Genomic DNA, 16,909 nt, shown 5'->3' on the forward strand with positions numbered 1-16,909 from the left:
TTCGGAGTTCATAAACAGAATCGTTCATAAACAGAACTGTTCTTAAACCAAGGTAAAGGGACCATTAGATCCAGTGGTGGCCGACTCTGGGGTTGTGGCGCTCATCTCGCTTTATTGGCCGAGGGAGCCGGCGTACAGCTTCCGGGTCATGTGGCGAGCATGACTAAGCCGCTTCTGGCGAACCAGAGCAGCGCACGGAAACGCCATTTACCTTCCTGCCACAGCAGTACCTATTTATCTACTTGCGCTGGTATGCTTTCAAACTGCTAGGTTGGCAGGAGCAGGGACCAAGCAACAGGAGCTCACCCCGGTGCAGGGATTCGAACCGCTGACCTTTTGATCGGCAAGTCCTAGGCTCTGTGGTTTAACCCACAGTGCCACCCGCGCCCCTCATAAACCGAGGTACCACTGTATTAATAATAATAATAATAATAATAATAATAATAATAATAATAATAATAATACCACCCTGTCCATCTGCCTGAGCTGCCCCAGCCACTGTGGGCAGCTTCCAACAGAATATAAAAAGGCAGTAACATGTCAAACATTTAAAAAAAACCTCCCTATACCGGGCTGCCTTCAGATGCCTTCTGAATGTTATAAAGCCGTTTAGCTCCTTGACATCTGATGGGAGGGCGTGTTTCACAGGGCAGGAGCCACTACCAAGAAGGCCCTCTGCCTGGTTCCCTGTAACTTCACTGCCCAGAATCTGGGCAGGGCTCACAAGAATTAAAAGAACAACCGTACCATATTCAAGGGAAGCCCCATGCACTGCAGTAGCCCAGATCTGGCAGTAATTGGAGCACGGGGAACGGTATCCAGTCTGGCATATTGGCTGAAGCTTCTAGAAGGTTCTTCGAGGCTCAGAGACCGCCTGAGCCTCTGTCGCATGTGCTGGATCAATAATACTGGTGATACTGGTCCTTTAGGAAAGGTGGGAGACCTGTATATCCTCACAGGTTGTTGGCTTCTGTCTTCCACAAGCCCCAGCAGGCTGCTCCATTTGCCTCGGTGGACAGACCACCCCACAACTGTACCTCTCTCTTTATTTTATTTTTAGAAAATAAATGCGAGGCTCAGTTTTATTACCCCTCACCCGGTCCAGTGCCATGCCCAGGCTCTGAGTCAGGACACCCATAGCCTCATCTGGAGAACAACAGCTGCCAGCCAGTGTCGACAATCCTGAGCCGTCAGAGCGCCAGACTTGGTGCCAGGCCAATTCCTGATGCCCCGGTGGACGCTGTGCCCGCAAGAATTCTGGCCAGCCTGCTGCCTTTGATGATGATGATAATAATAATAATAATAATAATAATAATAATAATAATAATAATAAATTTTATTTATACGCCGCCCTCCCCAGCCAAGGCCAGGCTCAGGGCGGCTAACAAGCAATAATAAAAACAAGTTGAATGCATACAACTTAAAAGCAAGATTAAAATACAGCATTGAAACATTTGAGCAGGTGCCAGTCTCCTCGCCATCCCTACCTACACCTTGGGGCCGGATCCAGGCCACGCCCGCCTTCGTTAAATAATGTACCTCGCCCTGCCGGAGTTTTACAGATGTTAAATAATGCTTGCCAAAGACTTTGCGCTTCCGAGATGGGGCAGAGCATGCGGATCTGTGGGGAATATGCAAGGACAAGTCCCGCGCGGCTTCCAGGCGCACCCTTGTTTTGGGTTGGGTGGTCCGGCGATTTTTATTTTTCTTTTTTCCCTTTTCCCAGAGCGCTGAAGGGAGAAGGCTGAGGAGGCCTTGGGAAGCTGCCTAGTTTGGGTGTGTTTTGCATGCTTTGGAGAAGAAAGCGCAACCGGGGTGTAAGAGGGGAGGGTGGCAGCGATGGCGGAGGCGTGGGTTGAGGGGAGGGGAAAAAAACTTTGGGCTGCTGTGCGCAAATGCAGGACGCACCAGCTAAGCCCATCTGCCTTTCCCATCCGAAGGCTCTGTGGAATAAGGGAACTGCACAGCAGAAATGTTGGGAATGTAGCCCGAGGAGTCGGGAAGGGGTTGGGGAAGGCAAGTTCGGGCTAGGGAAATCCCAGGGATTTAGCGCAGGTGTGAACGTTGGTGCGTGTGAGAGAGAGAGAGAGACACAGAGGATATGAAAATATGCAAAAGAACAAAGCAAGAAAGGGGGTGATGCTATCTTCCTATCCGCCAGCCCCCTCTTTATTCACTGGCCTTCCCCGCCTGCGCAAGAAAAGTTGGCAACGAAACTGCTGAAGTGTCGTGTTTCCGACTTCATAACGAGTCCTCTAAGTGCAGATTATATAGCGTGTATATTTTCCCCCCAGTCAGTGCTTCTGAATTTATTTGGAATTGTTTTTTAAATCAATGCAATTGGGGTTTTCTTTACAAAAAATGAATCTGTATTTTTTGAAATCTGTGCAATTGTTTTTCATAGGTGCCATCGCTGTAGCTGTACAGTGGTACCTCGGGTTACATACGCTTCAGTTACATACGCTTCAGGTTACAGACTCTGCTAACCCAGAAATAGTACCTCGGGTTAAGAACTTTGCTTCAGGATGAGAACAGAAATCGTGCTCCGGCGGCGCGGCGGCAGCAGAAGGCCCCATTAGCTAAAGTGGTGCTTCAGGTTAAGAACAGTTTCAGGTTAAGAACAGACCTCCGGAACGAATTAAGTACTTAACCTGAGGTACCACTGTATATATATTTTATATACATGCGCGCACACACGAGTCTTTGCATTGTATTGTGAAATTGCTTTGAGACACTTCATAGGAAACGATCCATAAATAATAATCGGAAGAGGAAGCGCAGTGTGCAGCCTAGAGAATTAAGTCAGGCTGGGGGAGGCAGGAAGTTGACGCCAAGAATTTTAGGGTTCTCTTTGACAGCCATTGGGATTTGCCTGTGTCTCGAGGGTCCCGGCGGCTTCCAGGGGTTATTTATTGCTTCTTCCTTCACCCACCCTGCCTTTCCTCATTTTCTCCTTACAACAAACTTGTGAGGCCGGTTAGGCTGAGAGAGAGGATTTGAACGCAAGACTCCTCGCTCATAGTCCTGGTGCATTCGCTAACCACGACAGGACAGGGAATAAGGCATTGAGTTCTCAAGGAGAATGGCATCAATACTGGGTTTATGCTGGGGAAAAGGCCAAGATTCTTGTTACAATGATTTTAAGACAGCTTGCAGTTAACTTGGGGGTTCTTTTGGGACTTTGGTTCCTGCCTTTCAGGTGCAAAGAGCTGCAAATATTCCCCTTTGGACTGAAAACAGGGAGTCCTCCCTCTCCTCCTCTCTCTCCCCACATCCAGCCCAGACGCTTGTCAATTCTTGATCCTTCTCCTCCCACCCAGGGAAAAAGGAGGGCCAAGGACCGGGGTCTTTCTCTCCCTTCCCACCCCCGTTAATTATTGCCAGAAGATGCAAACCTCACCAAGGCCCAAGTCAGTGGCTTGGAAGAGACTTGAAAGCAGCTTGGAGAAAACTCCAGCTCCGAGGACCCAGGAGTCCTGGAAAAAATGCACACATACACACTCGCTCGGCCACCCTCCCTTCCCTCCTTTTTCAAACACTTATGTGCTCCTCTCCAGAGGCAGCTGTAGCAGAGCCTCGGGCAAGGAATCGTATATCCTCAGCTGCCCGCATTCAGGGCTCTTACCAAATTTTAACTGTGTTTTAACTGCCTTTGCCCACGACTTCCAGCCTCTTCCTTTGTTCGCTCCCACCCCTGCCGGCGATTGTAAGCGCCTGGCAGCAGAGACCTGCCTGTTTTTTACCTATTAGGCTCTGCAAACCCGGCCACGCACGTGGATGGCGCTGCATAAACACACCTGCGATGTCAGCAAATAGCTGCCTCCGCAAGCCTACCTGTCTGCATCCAAAGCCACCCTATTGAGCCCTGGGAACATGAATAATAATAATAATAAATTTTATTTATACTCCGCCCTCCCCAGCTAAGACCGGGCTCAGGGAGGCTAATATCCGATATAAAAACAAATTGATTGAAGTACGACTTAAAAACAAGATTAAAATACAACATTAGTGAAGCAGTAAGTGTGCCTCTGAGCACGTGCAGTGTGCCCTCTGGCTTGCAGCAACCAGCCCACACGCATCTCGGACAGCGTTCCGGGGAAAAGACCGCCAGTTCCTCCAGACTTTCCTTTTGTGTTGTGTTTTTAGGCATAGGTCTGGTCTTTAAATCGCCGCGTCTGACCACTTTAAAAAAAAATTTTTTTTTTTGCCCCAGCGAAAACCCGCTCTTTAATGCTGAATCGGAACAAATGGCAATTCAGGTTTTCCGTGGGGTGAAAGATAAGTGTGGAGACTCGAATGAAGTGACTTGAAGGCAGGCATCAGTCTGGCCTCACGGTTTCCCGTTCAAAATAGCGAAAGCTCTTATCCGCCTTTCCCCAGAAACGGCTGCAATCTCAGGGTTGGTGCATCACCAACTGTTCCAGCCCAGAGGCAGCTGCAACTTTTTGTGGGTGCCTGCCCAGGACCCCACCCGCTTTGCAGCTATGTATCCCCTCTGAACAAGGGGGGCTCTGTGTGTGATGTGGGTCTTTTTCTGTATTGGGGCAGGGGAGGTCAGGAGGAGTTAATTATTTCATTAAGGGCAAGGTGGCTGAGGCAATCAGGGCTGGCCACCCCCCCCAACCCCACAGCCGATAGGAATCAGAAAGCTTCTCCCTCCAACGAGCTGGAACAGGACATGGAGTGTAAGCCGCAGGGGTCACACAGGCAAGGAAGGGGAGCGGAGAGCAGTGGGGTCTCTAATATTTAACCAGGAGTACAGAGATTACATTCCTGCTTGACGAAGAAATGGGGGGGGGGGGCTGAAGAGGGGCATGCTGGGTGATGGGGCACCACACATTGGAAGCAGATCCCTCCCGAAAAAATATATATATCCTGGGAACTGTAGTTTGTTAATGGTGCTTTGCATTGTAGCTCTACTTGGGAGCAAACCACCAAGATTCCTTGGGGTGGGGTTGGGGAATGTGCTTTTATGGTGTGTACACAGCCCTGGGGTCTCTAGAATTGGGGGTTCCCAATGCTTGGAGCAGCCAAGCAAAAAGGGGAGAGGCAGTGGCGTAGCGTGGGTTGTCAGCACCCGGGGCAAGGCAAGTAATTTGCGCCCCCTAACCCGTGGATTTTAGCACTCGAGTCTCTTCCGCGCGCCCCCCCCCCCGATGTTGCGCCTGGTGCGGCCGGCCCCCCCTGCACCCCCCACGCCACGCCACTGGGGAGAGGTAGTTTCTGCAAAGGGTGGGGTGGGAGAAAGATTATTGCCTAATGGTTGGGAGCCAAGAATCCTGGGTTTTCTGGAAACTGGATCATAATGAGTTTGACCAGGAAGAGGTGGGGGAAAGGGAGACTTTATAGCCTAGACTGCTGTGAGCCAGGACTCCTGGGTTCCCTCCAGTGGCTTAGAGGGAAGGGGAGGCCCAGTGGGTCATGGCAGACATGGAATTATATTCCAGGACTCCTGAGTTCCCAGCGATGGGTGGAGGATCTCCCCTCTCCTCTCTCTCTCTCTTTCGCTCCCGCCCTCTCTTTCTCCCCCCTTTTTTCCATTTTCTCGTTAGCTCCTTTCCTGAGCTGTCACTTTCCATTCCATCTCCTCGCCCTCGCCCTCCCCAATTCCAGCTGAGCCCATGACCCCGTTACAGGAGGGGAGGAGGGGCAGCGGGAAAGGGGAGGGGGGCGTGAGGGGAGGGGGGGCAAGAAGAAGCAACAGGTCCTACTGCCCCCCCCCCAAAATGGTTCCAGACCCGTTTCCGTGAATTGGGCAAGGCAGAGAGACCTGGTACCTGGCCCCAAGTTTGGACCACAAAAGAGTGACATCTGGTTGGAAAGAATGAGAAGTCTCCCCCCCAAATTTTTTTTTTAATGCATGCACACTCATGGACACACACACACACACACACACACTTTGCCCCCTCTCGTGGCCCTAGAGAGGTACCCACCCGCTTCCTGCTAGGCCCCTCCATCACCAGTTGGCATGTGTTGCCACGGCAACGGTAGCCATTGTACCCTTCCTACCAGGAACACCCCTGGGGGAAAGGATTGGGGCTTGGTTTTTGCACGGGGGGGGGCATCTAGGATGAGGGGCACACGGCCCCCCCGTTCTTGGGCTCCTTGAGTGGAGCATCTTGTACTGGGGGCTTTGTGGGATTGTGGGGGGGGCACCTCTGGAAAAGTGTTGGGCGACGGGGCCTCCCATAGGCTGCTGCTGTTGTTTTGGAGATGTGGGGCAGGTAAGGATCCCTCTTGGATCCTTGGGGGTGCGGATTAGGCCTGTGCTTGGGAGAGGCCTTGCAGCCAGGACTCTGGGGTTCTGTGTTGGGGAGGGTGAAGGGGACAACATTTCTTGTGTCAGGACGCCGGGGTTCCTTCAGAAGCCATTGCAGATGAGCCTGGTTCATTCTCTTAGGGAGCTGGTTTCCTTGGGGTGTGGGAGAGCTGAGGAGAGCCCGGATGCCTGGGTCCCCCTCAGGGTGAGGGCGGAGCGGGTGTGTGTGTGTGTGCTGCGTTTGTTTTTGCGTCCTTGTTTCTTTCACGTTTTGGAACAGAAAGTACTCGGGCGCCAGAAATGAGAGCCAGGTTTCCCCCTAATGAAGTCATTCGTACACCCCCAGGTCTATAAAAGGGAAGCAAGGTGTGTACTGACTGTAGCCCCAGAGCTAGGACTCCTGGGTTCCCTCCTCTCCAGCTTAGAAGCATAGGCCGCTGCCCTGTGCCAAGTCAAATCCTTGAGCCATCTAACCCCATAATGTCTACACTGGCTGGCAGAGGCTCGCCGGGATTTCAGGCAGGGCTTCCGGCCATACCCGGAGCTGCTGGGATTTGAACCCAGGACCTTTTGCATGCAGAGAGCAGCTGCTCTGCTCTTGCCCTCCAGGAACAAGGCGGCTGGGGTAAGAGACTGGTATGCAGGGCTGCTAGAGCAACTGTTTCCGAAGTTTGCCTTTTTCCCCTTGCCTGCCAGAGCTGTGCAATGGACTTGTGCGTTTTGAGTATCCGTTTGGTCAAAGGTCCGTGTGTGTGCGGTTATACTGGCAGGTCAGGGTGTGTCCATTAACACGTGTAAGTGACTTTGCCATATCCCTGTTTTGCAGCACGGAAAAGTTGTCATTTTCCCCGTCAAGGCCCTATTTCATCGTGTGTTTCCCGGCGACTTTCTGCACAGCGAAATAAAATGACTTTTATTTTTAGTGCTCTGTCGAGGCAACCCATCCCCAAGCGAGAAAAATAAATGAGCTTTGAAAGAACTACTTTTAAAAAAAAGAAAAGCTTTCTCCAACCTAGGTTGCTCTGGATGTTTTGACTACAACTCCCATCAGTGGGTCCAAAGAGCAGCCCGGATTGGAGAAGGCTGACTTTAAAGTATGGGGGAAGGAAAAGCGGTGGACATCGTTGATACAGAAGGGGCAGCCGTGCCTGTGTTTCCTGTCGATTCGTTCCAAAAGTTGTGTGAGGAGTGCTAAGCTTTTGAGGAAGCAAAAACAAAATTGAAGCAACGCGGCGGCATTGGCGCTGGCCAGTAGGTGCCAGCCCCGTACGATTCACGAACTGCATTCTGCATTATTTGTTGAAATCACATTTTTCTAGGAGGGAGAATATGATTTTTTTTCAGGGGAATGCTTGGAAACTCGGGAAACCGCTTTGCTCCATCTAGCTCTGTATTTTCCGCAGTATTTTCTCTAGTTGCATTGCTCTGTTCAGCATGTGGAATCGAAGATGGGGGATTAGTGGAACTGACTGGGCTCTGTAGACGAATGTTTGATTTGGGATGTTGGGGGAACGGAGTCAGGGTGCTTTAAATAATGCCATCTCTGAAGCAAGCCTGAGAAGGCCTGTACTGTACCTGCTGCCTGTGAGCTGCATGGCAACGCAACCCCGAGGCCTTGTGTGACGTGGCCCTTCTCAGAAGTCCTCCATTTGGCCTCTGAATTGCCTTATTTTTCGCTCTAGGACGCACCAGACCACAAGACGCACCTAGTTTTTGGAGGAGGAAAACAAGAAACAAAATATTCTGAATCTCAGAAGCCAGAACAGCAAGAGGGATCGCTGCGCAGCGAAAGCAGCGATCCCTCTTGCTGTTCTGGCTTCTGGGATAGCTGCGCAGCCTGCATTCGCTCCATAAGACGCACACACATTTCCCCTTACTTTTTAGGAGGGGAAAAGTCTTATAGAGCAAAAAATACAGTATACCCAGCTGCAAGCCAACTTTGGCTCTTGCCTTATTGCTGGTTTGCGGCAATCATCCTGCCCCTCTTCAAATACTGCTGCCCGGAAGGTGGTTAATATTCACATTTTTTTTGCAGATTTTGGCAAAGCTCTGGCTCAGACTGAGCTGCCCCTGTCCCAGGTCACCCCTCGGCCGAGACATTTGCAGGGCCAAATGACTTAAGGCTGGAGGGTAGATCCCAGGAATCGCTACGGCTGCCACTCCCCTCCTTTTTTGAGCAAGGGGTAGGACGCAGGAGTCTTTCATCTGCTGCTCTGCTAACCATACCACCACCCCTGGCCAGGCCTCAGTCCTGCCTCTTCTCCTCCTGGGCTATTATCTCATTTGGCAGCTGATCTGTCCCAGGGGGCTGGGGACAGGCGGCTCTGGGGTCAAATGTCAACAGGTTTGAATACAGGGTTGGAATTCTTTGTCGGTTCTCTGATGGTTCCTTGCCTGGGTTTGGGGGGGGGGCGCATGATTCTCCCAGGGCATCTGGGACCAACTGATGGAGCAGGGAGAGGGGGGGGGTGTCCTGCTGTTTTCGGGAAGGATGGCGTGGAGGATAGACCAAGAAATGCAAATTAAAGACAGATGCAAAGAACTTCACCCCGGAGGTGGAAGAACACAGAACTTCTGGCCTTTATATTTTGCGGTCTTGGAGGCAACTTCAATCAGTTGCTTTTTAAATAGGATTTTGCGTGATTATTATTAGTATTATTATTATTATTTAAAGGGATGTGCTAAACGCCTCCAAATGTCAGGGCATTTAAAAGTAGGGCTGCCAACCCAGTTGAAGAAACCTTCGTTTTTCAATCGCGGGAGTTTTTGTCAGTTAATCAGTTGATTAAATTTGCATAATTTGCATATGGGCAAAAACAGCCGTTCTGAAGCGAGGAAATACGGTCTCTTGTCTGTGTTTTACGATTCCTGCATTTTGTATTTTAATATTCTGTTGAAAGCCGCCCAGAGTGGCTGGGGAAACCCAGCCAGATGGGCGGGGTATAAATAATAAATTATTATTATTGTCGTAGCAGACATTATCTTAGAGACTTCTGGTCAGATACCTGAAAAGTCTGGTGTAGTTGCAAGAGATGGTGCTCGCTATGCGCAGTTTTTGTCTGATTTTGGCGGGTGAGCCAAAATGACTTGTCAAATATGGGCGTTATTTTCAGTTGATTGCAAAATACAAACAATTTTGGCAGGCGGGGGCAATCTAGGAAGACGTGGCAAAAGGTTACAACACCCCACACTACAACGAAAACAACAAAAAGCTCTCCTGATGACTTTTAGTCAAAATGCTATGCCCTTACCTGCTTAATTTTATTTTTTTCACCACTAGCAACCCTAAAGCAGCCCAGCTCCTTCCAATTTCACTGGGGACGAATGGTTCCTGCGTGTTACGGGGACGTTCTTCCCCAGCAAACTTTTAAAAGGCTTCTGAAATTGATTAGCCGAACCAATCAGTGGATTAAAATTTGCAGCCCTGATTTATAAACCTAGAAGGAGATTTGCAAGTGGGCGAGGGCGACAGGTCCTCGTGGTATATTCACTGGTCTCGCCTGTGCCTCTGGTGAATGGAGTCAGTACAAGGCTTTTGTTTCCTTGAGAAATGGCACCTGTTTGTCCTGGCGTAAGAGTGAAGCAAGAAGTATTGTGTGTGTGTGTAAACCTGCCTTCCGAAACCTGGGACCAGCCGTGAGTTGTAGGAGAAAGCACTTGGAAGGTGCTGACGTCTGCAAATGTTGCATAAGTTAAAGGTAAAGGGACCCCTGACCGTTCGGTCCAGTCGTGGCCGACTCTGGGGTTGCAGCGCTCATCTCGCTTTACTGGCCGAGGGAGCCAGCATACAGCTTCCGGGTCATGTGGTCAGCAGGACTAAGCCGCTCCTGGCGAACCAGAGCAGCACACGGAAATGCCATTTACCTTCCCGCTGGAGCGGTACCTATTTATCTACTTGCACTTTGACGTGCTTTTGAACTGCTAGGTTGGCAGGAGCAGGGACCGAGCAACGGGAGCTCACCCCGTCGCGGGGATTCGAACCACCGACCTTCTGATCGGCAAGTCCTAGGCTCTGTGGTTTAACACACAGCGCCACCTGCGTTCCTCTCAAATGTTGCATACACCAATGTAAACAATGCTTCTCTCAAACCCCATTTTAGCATCGCAAAAGCCCTGTGAGGTAGGATAGGCCAAGAGACAGGGGTCATTCAGCAAGCTCCATATGGCTGAATGGGGACTGGAGCCCTTGGTCTTTCCCAGTTGCTAGTCCAAGACTCTTAACCACCTCACCCCACTGCTTGCCATGAGAGGCTGTTTGCAGCTGGGCGTGTGATGGGGAAACGGACATGTTTCCAATGATATTGGAAGGTGTCCACCAAATTTCCAGTTACAGAGAGCCTTAAGCCTTCCTGGCTTAATTTAATACCAGTAGTTGTCTTCCAAAGTCTGGGCTCAGCCCGTTGAGCATTAAAAGGCTGGTGTCTCTGAGCATCTGCAGAAAGCCTTTCCGCAGGCAAACGTCCCAACACGACTGTGTTTTCGATCTTGCTCCTCACTGCTAGCAACGCCTGTTGCTTTCCTTTCGTACTTACACCAATAACTCAGGCCAATATAAGTTTCACTTGTGAGAGTGGTCCCTACTCACAAATCAATAGTCAGTTGTAACAAAAACTAGCCCATTCAAAAGTATGTATTCTGACAAGGATTACAAACTCAGAGATTACAAACTCAGACTCATAAGGATATGTATAACACAATAATCCGTTACAGAGTTAGAGATAAGAGTTTATGAGTAGAGATAAGTTCATATTAGTCCTCAGTTAGACTTGCCGTGAAGGTCTTAGTCTCAATCATTGAGCAGAAGTCAATGATTTGAGTTTGTAATCTTTGTCAGAATACATACTTTTGAATGGATTCGTTTTTGTTACAATTGACTACAGTGGTACCTCGGGTTAAATACTTAATTCGTTCTGGAGGTCCGTACTTAACCTGAAACTGTTCTTAACCTGAAGCACCACTTTAGCTAATGGGGCCTCCTGCTGCTGCCGCGCCGCCGGAGCACGATTTCTGTTCTTATCCTGAAGCAAAGTTCTTAATCTGAAGCACTATTTCTGGGTTAGCGGAGTCTGTAACCTGAAGCATCTGTAACCCGAGGTACCAGTATATCTGAAGGAGCGTCTCCACCCCCATCGTTTTGCCCGGACACTGAGGTCCAGCTCCGAGGGCCTTCTGGCAGTTCCCTCCCTGTGAGAAGCCAAGTTACAGGGAACCAGGCAGAGGGCCTTCTCGGTAGTGGTGCCTTCCCTGTGGAACACCGTCGCACCAGATGTCAAAGAGAACAACAACTACCAGGCTTTTAGAAGACATCTGAAGGCAGCCCTGTTTTGGGAAGCTTTTAATGTTTGATGTATTATAGTATTTTAATATTCTTTTGGAAGCCGCCCAGAGTGGCTGGGGAAGCCCAGCCAGATGGGCGGGGTATAAATAATAAATTATTATTATTATTATTATTACCACTGTATTGATTTGTGAGTAGGGACCACTCCCACTACTGAAACTTATATTGGCCTGAGTTCTTGGTGTGCTTTTTTTCTTGGTATATTTAATAACAAGAACTCCCAACTTATTTAACGTTGGTTTCGTAATTAAGCACCGCGGGGTCCCCTTCTCCCTCGGGCACCCTGGTTCTTTGCATCCTTTCACCCAGGGTGCTAGTCCACTCTCTTACTAGAGAACAAGCTCCCAGGTGCTTTGAGGGGAACCTGGCTGGACCTTCGAACCGTCCTGGAAAATGGACATCAAGCAAACTTCCCCAGGCGTTGGGTTTTGTTGTTACGAGGGAGGCTGGTTGAAAGAATGCAGGTTCCTATGTATGGGACAAGTAGCAATACTTGCTGGAAATGTAAAGAAAAGGATGGCGATTTTTACCGTATGTGGTGGTCATGTAACAAAATAAAAGAGTTTTGGGAATCGATCTATAATGAGTTAAAAAAGATGTTTAAATATACTTTTCCAAAAAAGCCGGAAGAATTTTTGCTAGGCTTGGTGGGAGGAGATATTAAGAAGACAGACCAAAGATTATATTTGTATGCAACAACAGCAGCTAGGGTTTTGATAGCCCCAAAGTGGAAGTCACAGGAGATTCCGACTGTAAGGGAATGGCAGATAAAGTTGGTTGAATACGCTGAAATGGCAAAATTGACACACAGAATTTGCAATCAGGAGGAGACGAAGTACCCAAAAGAATGGAGTAAATTCATGGTTTATATAGGTGAGAACTGTAGAAATATGAAAACGTTGGCAGGATTGAATTAATTCTGATGTCATGGTGTAATTTTTAATCAACGAAACTGTGAATTATAGACTGGAATAAGAAAACTTGTGGAAGGGAAGGGCGGAAGTCAACGGCTCTGTGGAGCATAAAGTAGGATATCTGTAACAAGACTTGATGTTTTTGTTGGTTGGTGGTGGTGTTCTTAAATCTCAATAAAAAGTACTTGAAAAAGAAAGAACGAAAGAATGCAGGGTCCTGGCTCCCAAGTGTGCTCCTCTGAGCTGATTTTATCCGTTGTGCCCCTGCAGGTTCCAGAATGAGGAGGGCTACGTTTTGTACCCCCAGATTGGGGACCGCCTGGACCTCATCTGCCCCCGCTCTGTGCCGCTGGGCCCCTTTTCCACAGAGGACTATGAATATTACAAGCTATACCTGGTCCAGACGGAGCAGGCCGAGCGCTGCGAGATCCTCCGCACCCCCAACCTGCTGCTCACCTGCGACCGGCCGGAGCAAGACATGCGCTTCACAATCAAGTTCCAGGAGTACAGCCCCAACCTCTGGGGCCACGAGTTCAAGACCAACCAGGACTATTACATCATCAGTAAGTTTTAACACCCCGGGGGAAAGGGGGGGCACTTCCTTTTCTTTCTGCGCGTCCCCTCTGCATACCAAATCCCACGCTTGCACAGAATTGCAAGGCCTTGAGATGTCTGTAGGTGCCGCCGCCAGTCTGGCAGGCGGTAGATGCGGCTGAAGGAACAGGAAATCGTGGTTGAAACCCATGCACCACACAGGATATTGAGAAAGAGAGAGAGAGTGTGTAAGAGATCCTTAAAAATAATGTTCAGATCAGAGGTAGCTGAGAGGGATTGCGGCTGCATACACATTGTGCCTTTAAAGCAAGGTTTCCCAAACGTGGGTCACCAGCTGTTCTTAGACTACAACTCCCATCATCCCTAGCTAGTAGGACCAGTGGTTAGGGATGATGGGAATTGTAGTCCAAAAAACAGCTGGAGGCCCAATTTTGGGAAACCCTGCTTTAAAGCATATTATTTACCGAAAGGAATTCTGGGCACTGTAGTTTGTGGGTTGCTAGGGACTGAAACTCTTGAGGGTTAAACTATAATGCCCAGAACCCTTTGAGGGTAAAAATGTGTTTCCAATTTTCTTTAAGGGTATTGTGTGTATGTACCTGTGGAAGCAGGGCTTGTGTGCTTCTACCTAATGCGTAGTATATAGGTAAAGGTAAAGGGACCTCTGACCGTTGGGTCCAGTCGTGGACGACTCTGGGGTTGCGGCGCTCATCTCGCTTTATTGGCCGAGGGAGCCGGTGTACAGCTTCCGGGTCATGTGGCCAGCATGACTAAGCCGCTTCTGGCGAACCAGAGCAGCGCACGGAAACGCCGTTTACCTTCCCGCCGGAGTGGTACCTATTTATCTACTTGCACTTCATGCTTTCGAATTGCTAGGTTGGCAGGAGCTGGGACCGAGCAACGGGAGCTCATCCCGTAATTGGGATTCGAACCACCAACGTTCTGATCAAAGTCCTAGGCTCTGTGGTTTAACCCACAGCGCCACCCGCACCCCCCGCGTAGTATATGGAACGCACCTATTTATCATTGCAACTTTCCAACGGACTAAAGAGGAAGGCAGTCAGCAAAAATTAAAAACAATCGGAATGAAACAATAAAACCAAATTAAAGCACAACATGGGTGCCTGTTTAAAAACAACACTAAACAGATTGATGTTGTTGCATCTTACGGCATCTTTGTATTTGCACTGCTGCTGGTGGAAAGATGGGAGACAAATCAACCAGAGATAGATCTCAGTTATATGGGGAGAGAAGAGATGGTGGCCATCCTTCAGATATTCTTGTCCCTGGCCACATAAGGCTGTTTTTAGGGCACAACCAGTCCTTTGAATTACACCCAGAAGTCAATGACGTTGGTGGCTAGGGATGAATGAGCAGCCCTTTATTTGTTCCCAAAGGCCCTCAATTCCTTTGCATGTATGCCCTAAGAACAGACGGGGGAGAAACTGGTTTGGATTGCATTCGAAAGCGAATTTACTTAATTCACACTGCCCAGGCCAATAAGCAGACCCAGACATCCTTAAAAACTGCGCACGTCTCTGGATGTTGCGACGCTGTTTTCCAGCCACCCAAAAATGTGCTCCGAAGTCTTAGAAGAAGAAAAAGGTGTACCAAAATGGAGACATTAGGGGGAATGTGCGTGAAAACGCAGATTTTTGTGTGAACCATCCGCAAAGAAAAATGTACAAATGGGGGAAGAAATGGGATGCATTGAATACAAGGTTGGAAAACGGGGGGAAACAGCACTGAGACATTCTTCCATCCTGACTGGATCAATGTTTTTGCACGAGGTCCAAGTGGCACGTCCACAAAACACGGTTGGGGGTGCTTTAAATGCCTGCTTCCCGTGGCCCCCCCAGGCATACCTGGGGCAGGAGAAGTGGGAGGCAGGAAAAGCGGGAACGTGCGGTTCTTGGAAGGCGGAAGGCGCCTATTCCCTGGCACAGCGGTGGAGAGCAGAACATTAAATGCGCCCATTGCTGCCAAGGAGCGCCCACACCTACTCCGTGAATAATCAGTCACCTTTTCCTTAACGACTTGCCACATCCGTAGTTGCTGCTGCTGTTGGTGATGTAGCACCATCCGTGTACACGGTGAATTATAAAGAAGGAGAGCTTGGGTCTCTGCCCCTAAGGGGCAAACATCCTCGGAGACGAACAGAAGGGAAACAAAGGGAGAGAGGTGGGCAGGGGGGATAGCAGGGTGAGGGCAGAGAAGTATGTGTGCGTTTGTTGCGGATACTGGGGTTCATTGCGGCTGGCTGGGACCGACGGGAGTTGTAGTTCGAAACACCCGGAGGGCGCCGCTTGGGCACGGAGGCGAGCTGATTCTGTTGGTGGCTTCGCAGAAAAGGCAGGCTTTGCGCCTCTTCCAAGAAAGCAGGGAAATGTGGTAACCGCAATAGGTTCACCGCCATATTTTTTATGTTCATGGGCAGCCCCACCTGCAATGCGTGGCCGTTGCCCGGGGTTTATCCTCTTGTCAGAAACCAATGATACCGTGTGACGGAGGCTGGGAGTCCAGCATTTAAGGGGACTGGAGGGCGACTCGGCCTTTGGAGGGAATTTGAGGCTGACTAGGCTGTCCTAAGGCCTATTCTAGCCCATCTCAGTCCTGGGCCACGGCTGGTGAGCGTCCCCTGATCTTTTAAGGAAGAGGAGAGGGACCGAGTCCTCTAACCACCCCCTCCCCTTTCCTCTCCCCACCCTTCAGCATCCCTGTCTCATCAGCTCCGGCTGCCTGGGGTGGCCCTTCAGCCATCGCCATGGCAACTGTCTCCTGGCAAACCTGTATGAGCCAGCCACTTGGCTGTACCACAGCAGCCACTTTGGGGTAACCAGCCAATCTCCACCCCCCAGCCCGGACGCACGCACACACACCAATTTGTCTGCTCTTTCCATGGCGTGTGTGTGGGGGGGGTCTAACTCAACTCTCCCCTTCCTCTTGCGAGCATAAAGCGCCCTCCCCACTCCCGTGTCGACCATTTCTGAGATGCGACTGTTTCTGAAGGGGTGTGTGTGTGTGTGCACCAGGGACCCCGTTTAATGCAAAGTCCCATTTCCCGCCCCACGGCGTGCAAGCGATATCTGTGGGGTTGTTGTTTAGGGCCACGCGGGCCCAGATATACGGGGTTTGCGTGGCTGCCAAGGATGGTGGATAGCAGTTTTCCGTTCCCTCTCCTCTCAAAGACGCGCACACACAATTTGTATAGATACAGATATATATATCTTCCTCTTTCTGCTTTTTCTTCCGTCCTCTCTGCTTTGCAGCCTGGGTTGTGCCCCTGGGCAAGCAGACGAATGTTGAAAGAAACCCACTTGACCACCCTGCGTCTCCCCCTCCTCCTCCTCCGCCCAATCAGGGGGGGCAAGCGAGGGAATCCAGATCTCTACAGTTGCCGTCGTTTTCACCTTATTCTTTTATATTTATATATATATTTTTACAAATCAAGGTCATTGCTCTACCCACCGGGCAAGACAGCCACCAGCTTTTCCACCACTTTCCCCCGCCCCAGACACTGACACTTCCCGTCGTCCCCCCTCCCTCAAAGCCAGGTGATGGGAGCATCAGGGCGGACATAGTGGGTTTTTTTCCGGTGGTGGTGGCAAGGCGTCGTTGACCCAGTTTTTCCTCCCCCTTCAAATGAATTTATGCCCAGCCAAGCATGAGGTAGAGCGTGAGACAGCTGAGTGGAAGGAGGGAAGGGAAGAAGGAAATCGGCTGGCTGGGGGCAGGGAAGGTGGTGGCACCATCTAGGACAGGAAGTGATGGAAGAGGAAACAGCAAGCCGCCGCCCCCCACCCCAAAAAATTGGCTGCATCTCAGCATGTTTTGCCTGCCTTA

The 16,909-nt window shown here is 50.0% G+C and overlaps 1 protein-coding gene across 1 annotated transcript in view; it reads left to right on the forward strand.

Annotated features, from left to right (window-relative positions):
• EFNB3 (ephrin B3) overlaps window positions 1-16,909 on the forward strand; it is a gene marked incomplete at its 5' end in the record, with an annotated part of 73,502 nt that overhangs the window by 36,390 nt on the left and 20,203 nt on the right. Inside the window, one exon of the mRNA XM_077917810.1 lies at window positions 12,782-13,074. Coding sequence (XP_077773936.1) covers window positions 12,782-13,074 — 293 coding nt within the window. The remainder of the gene's footprint in view (window positions 1-12,781; window positions 13,075-16,909) is intronic.

The sequence above is a fragment of the Podarcis muralis genome, chromosome 13, assembly GCF_964188315.1.
Source record: "Podarcis muralis chromosome 13, rPodMur119.hap1.1, whole genome shotgun sequence".
Classification (NCBI taxonomy): Eukaryota; Metazoa; Chordata; class Lepidosauria; order Squamata; family Lacertidae; genus Podarcis; species Podarcis muralis.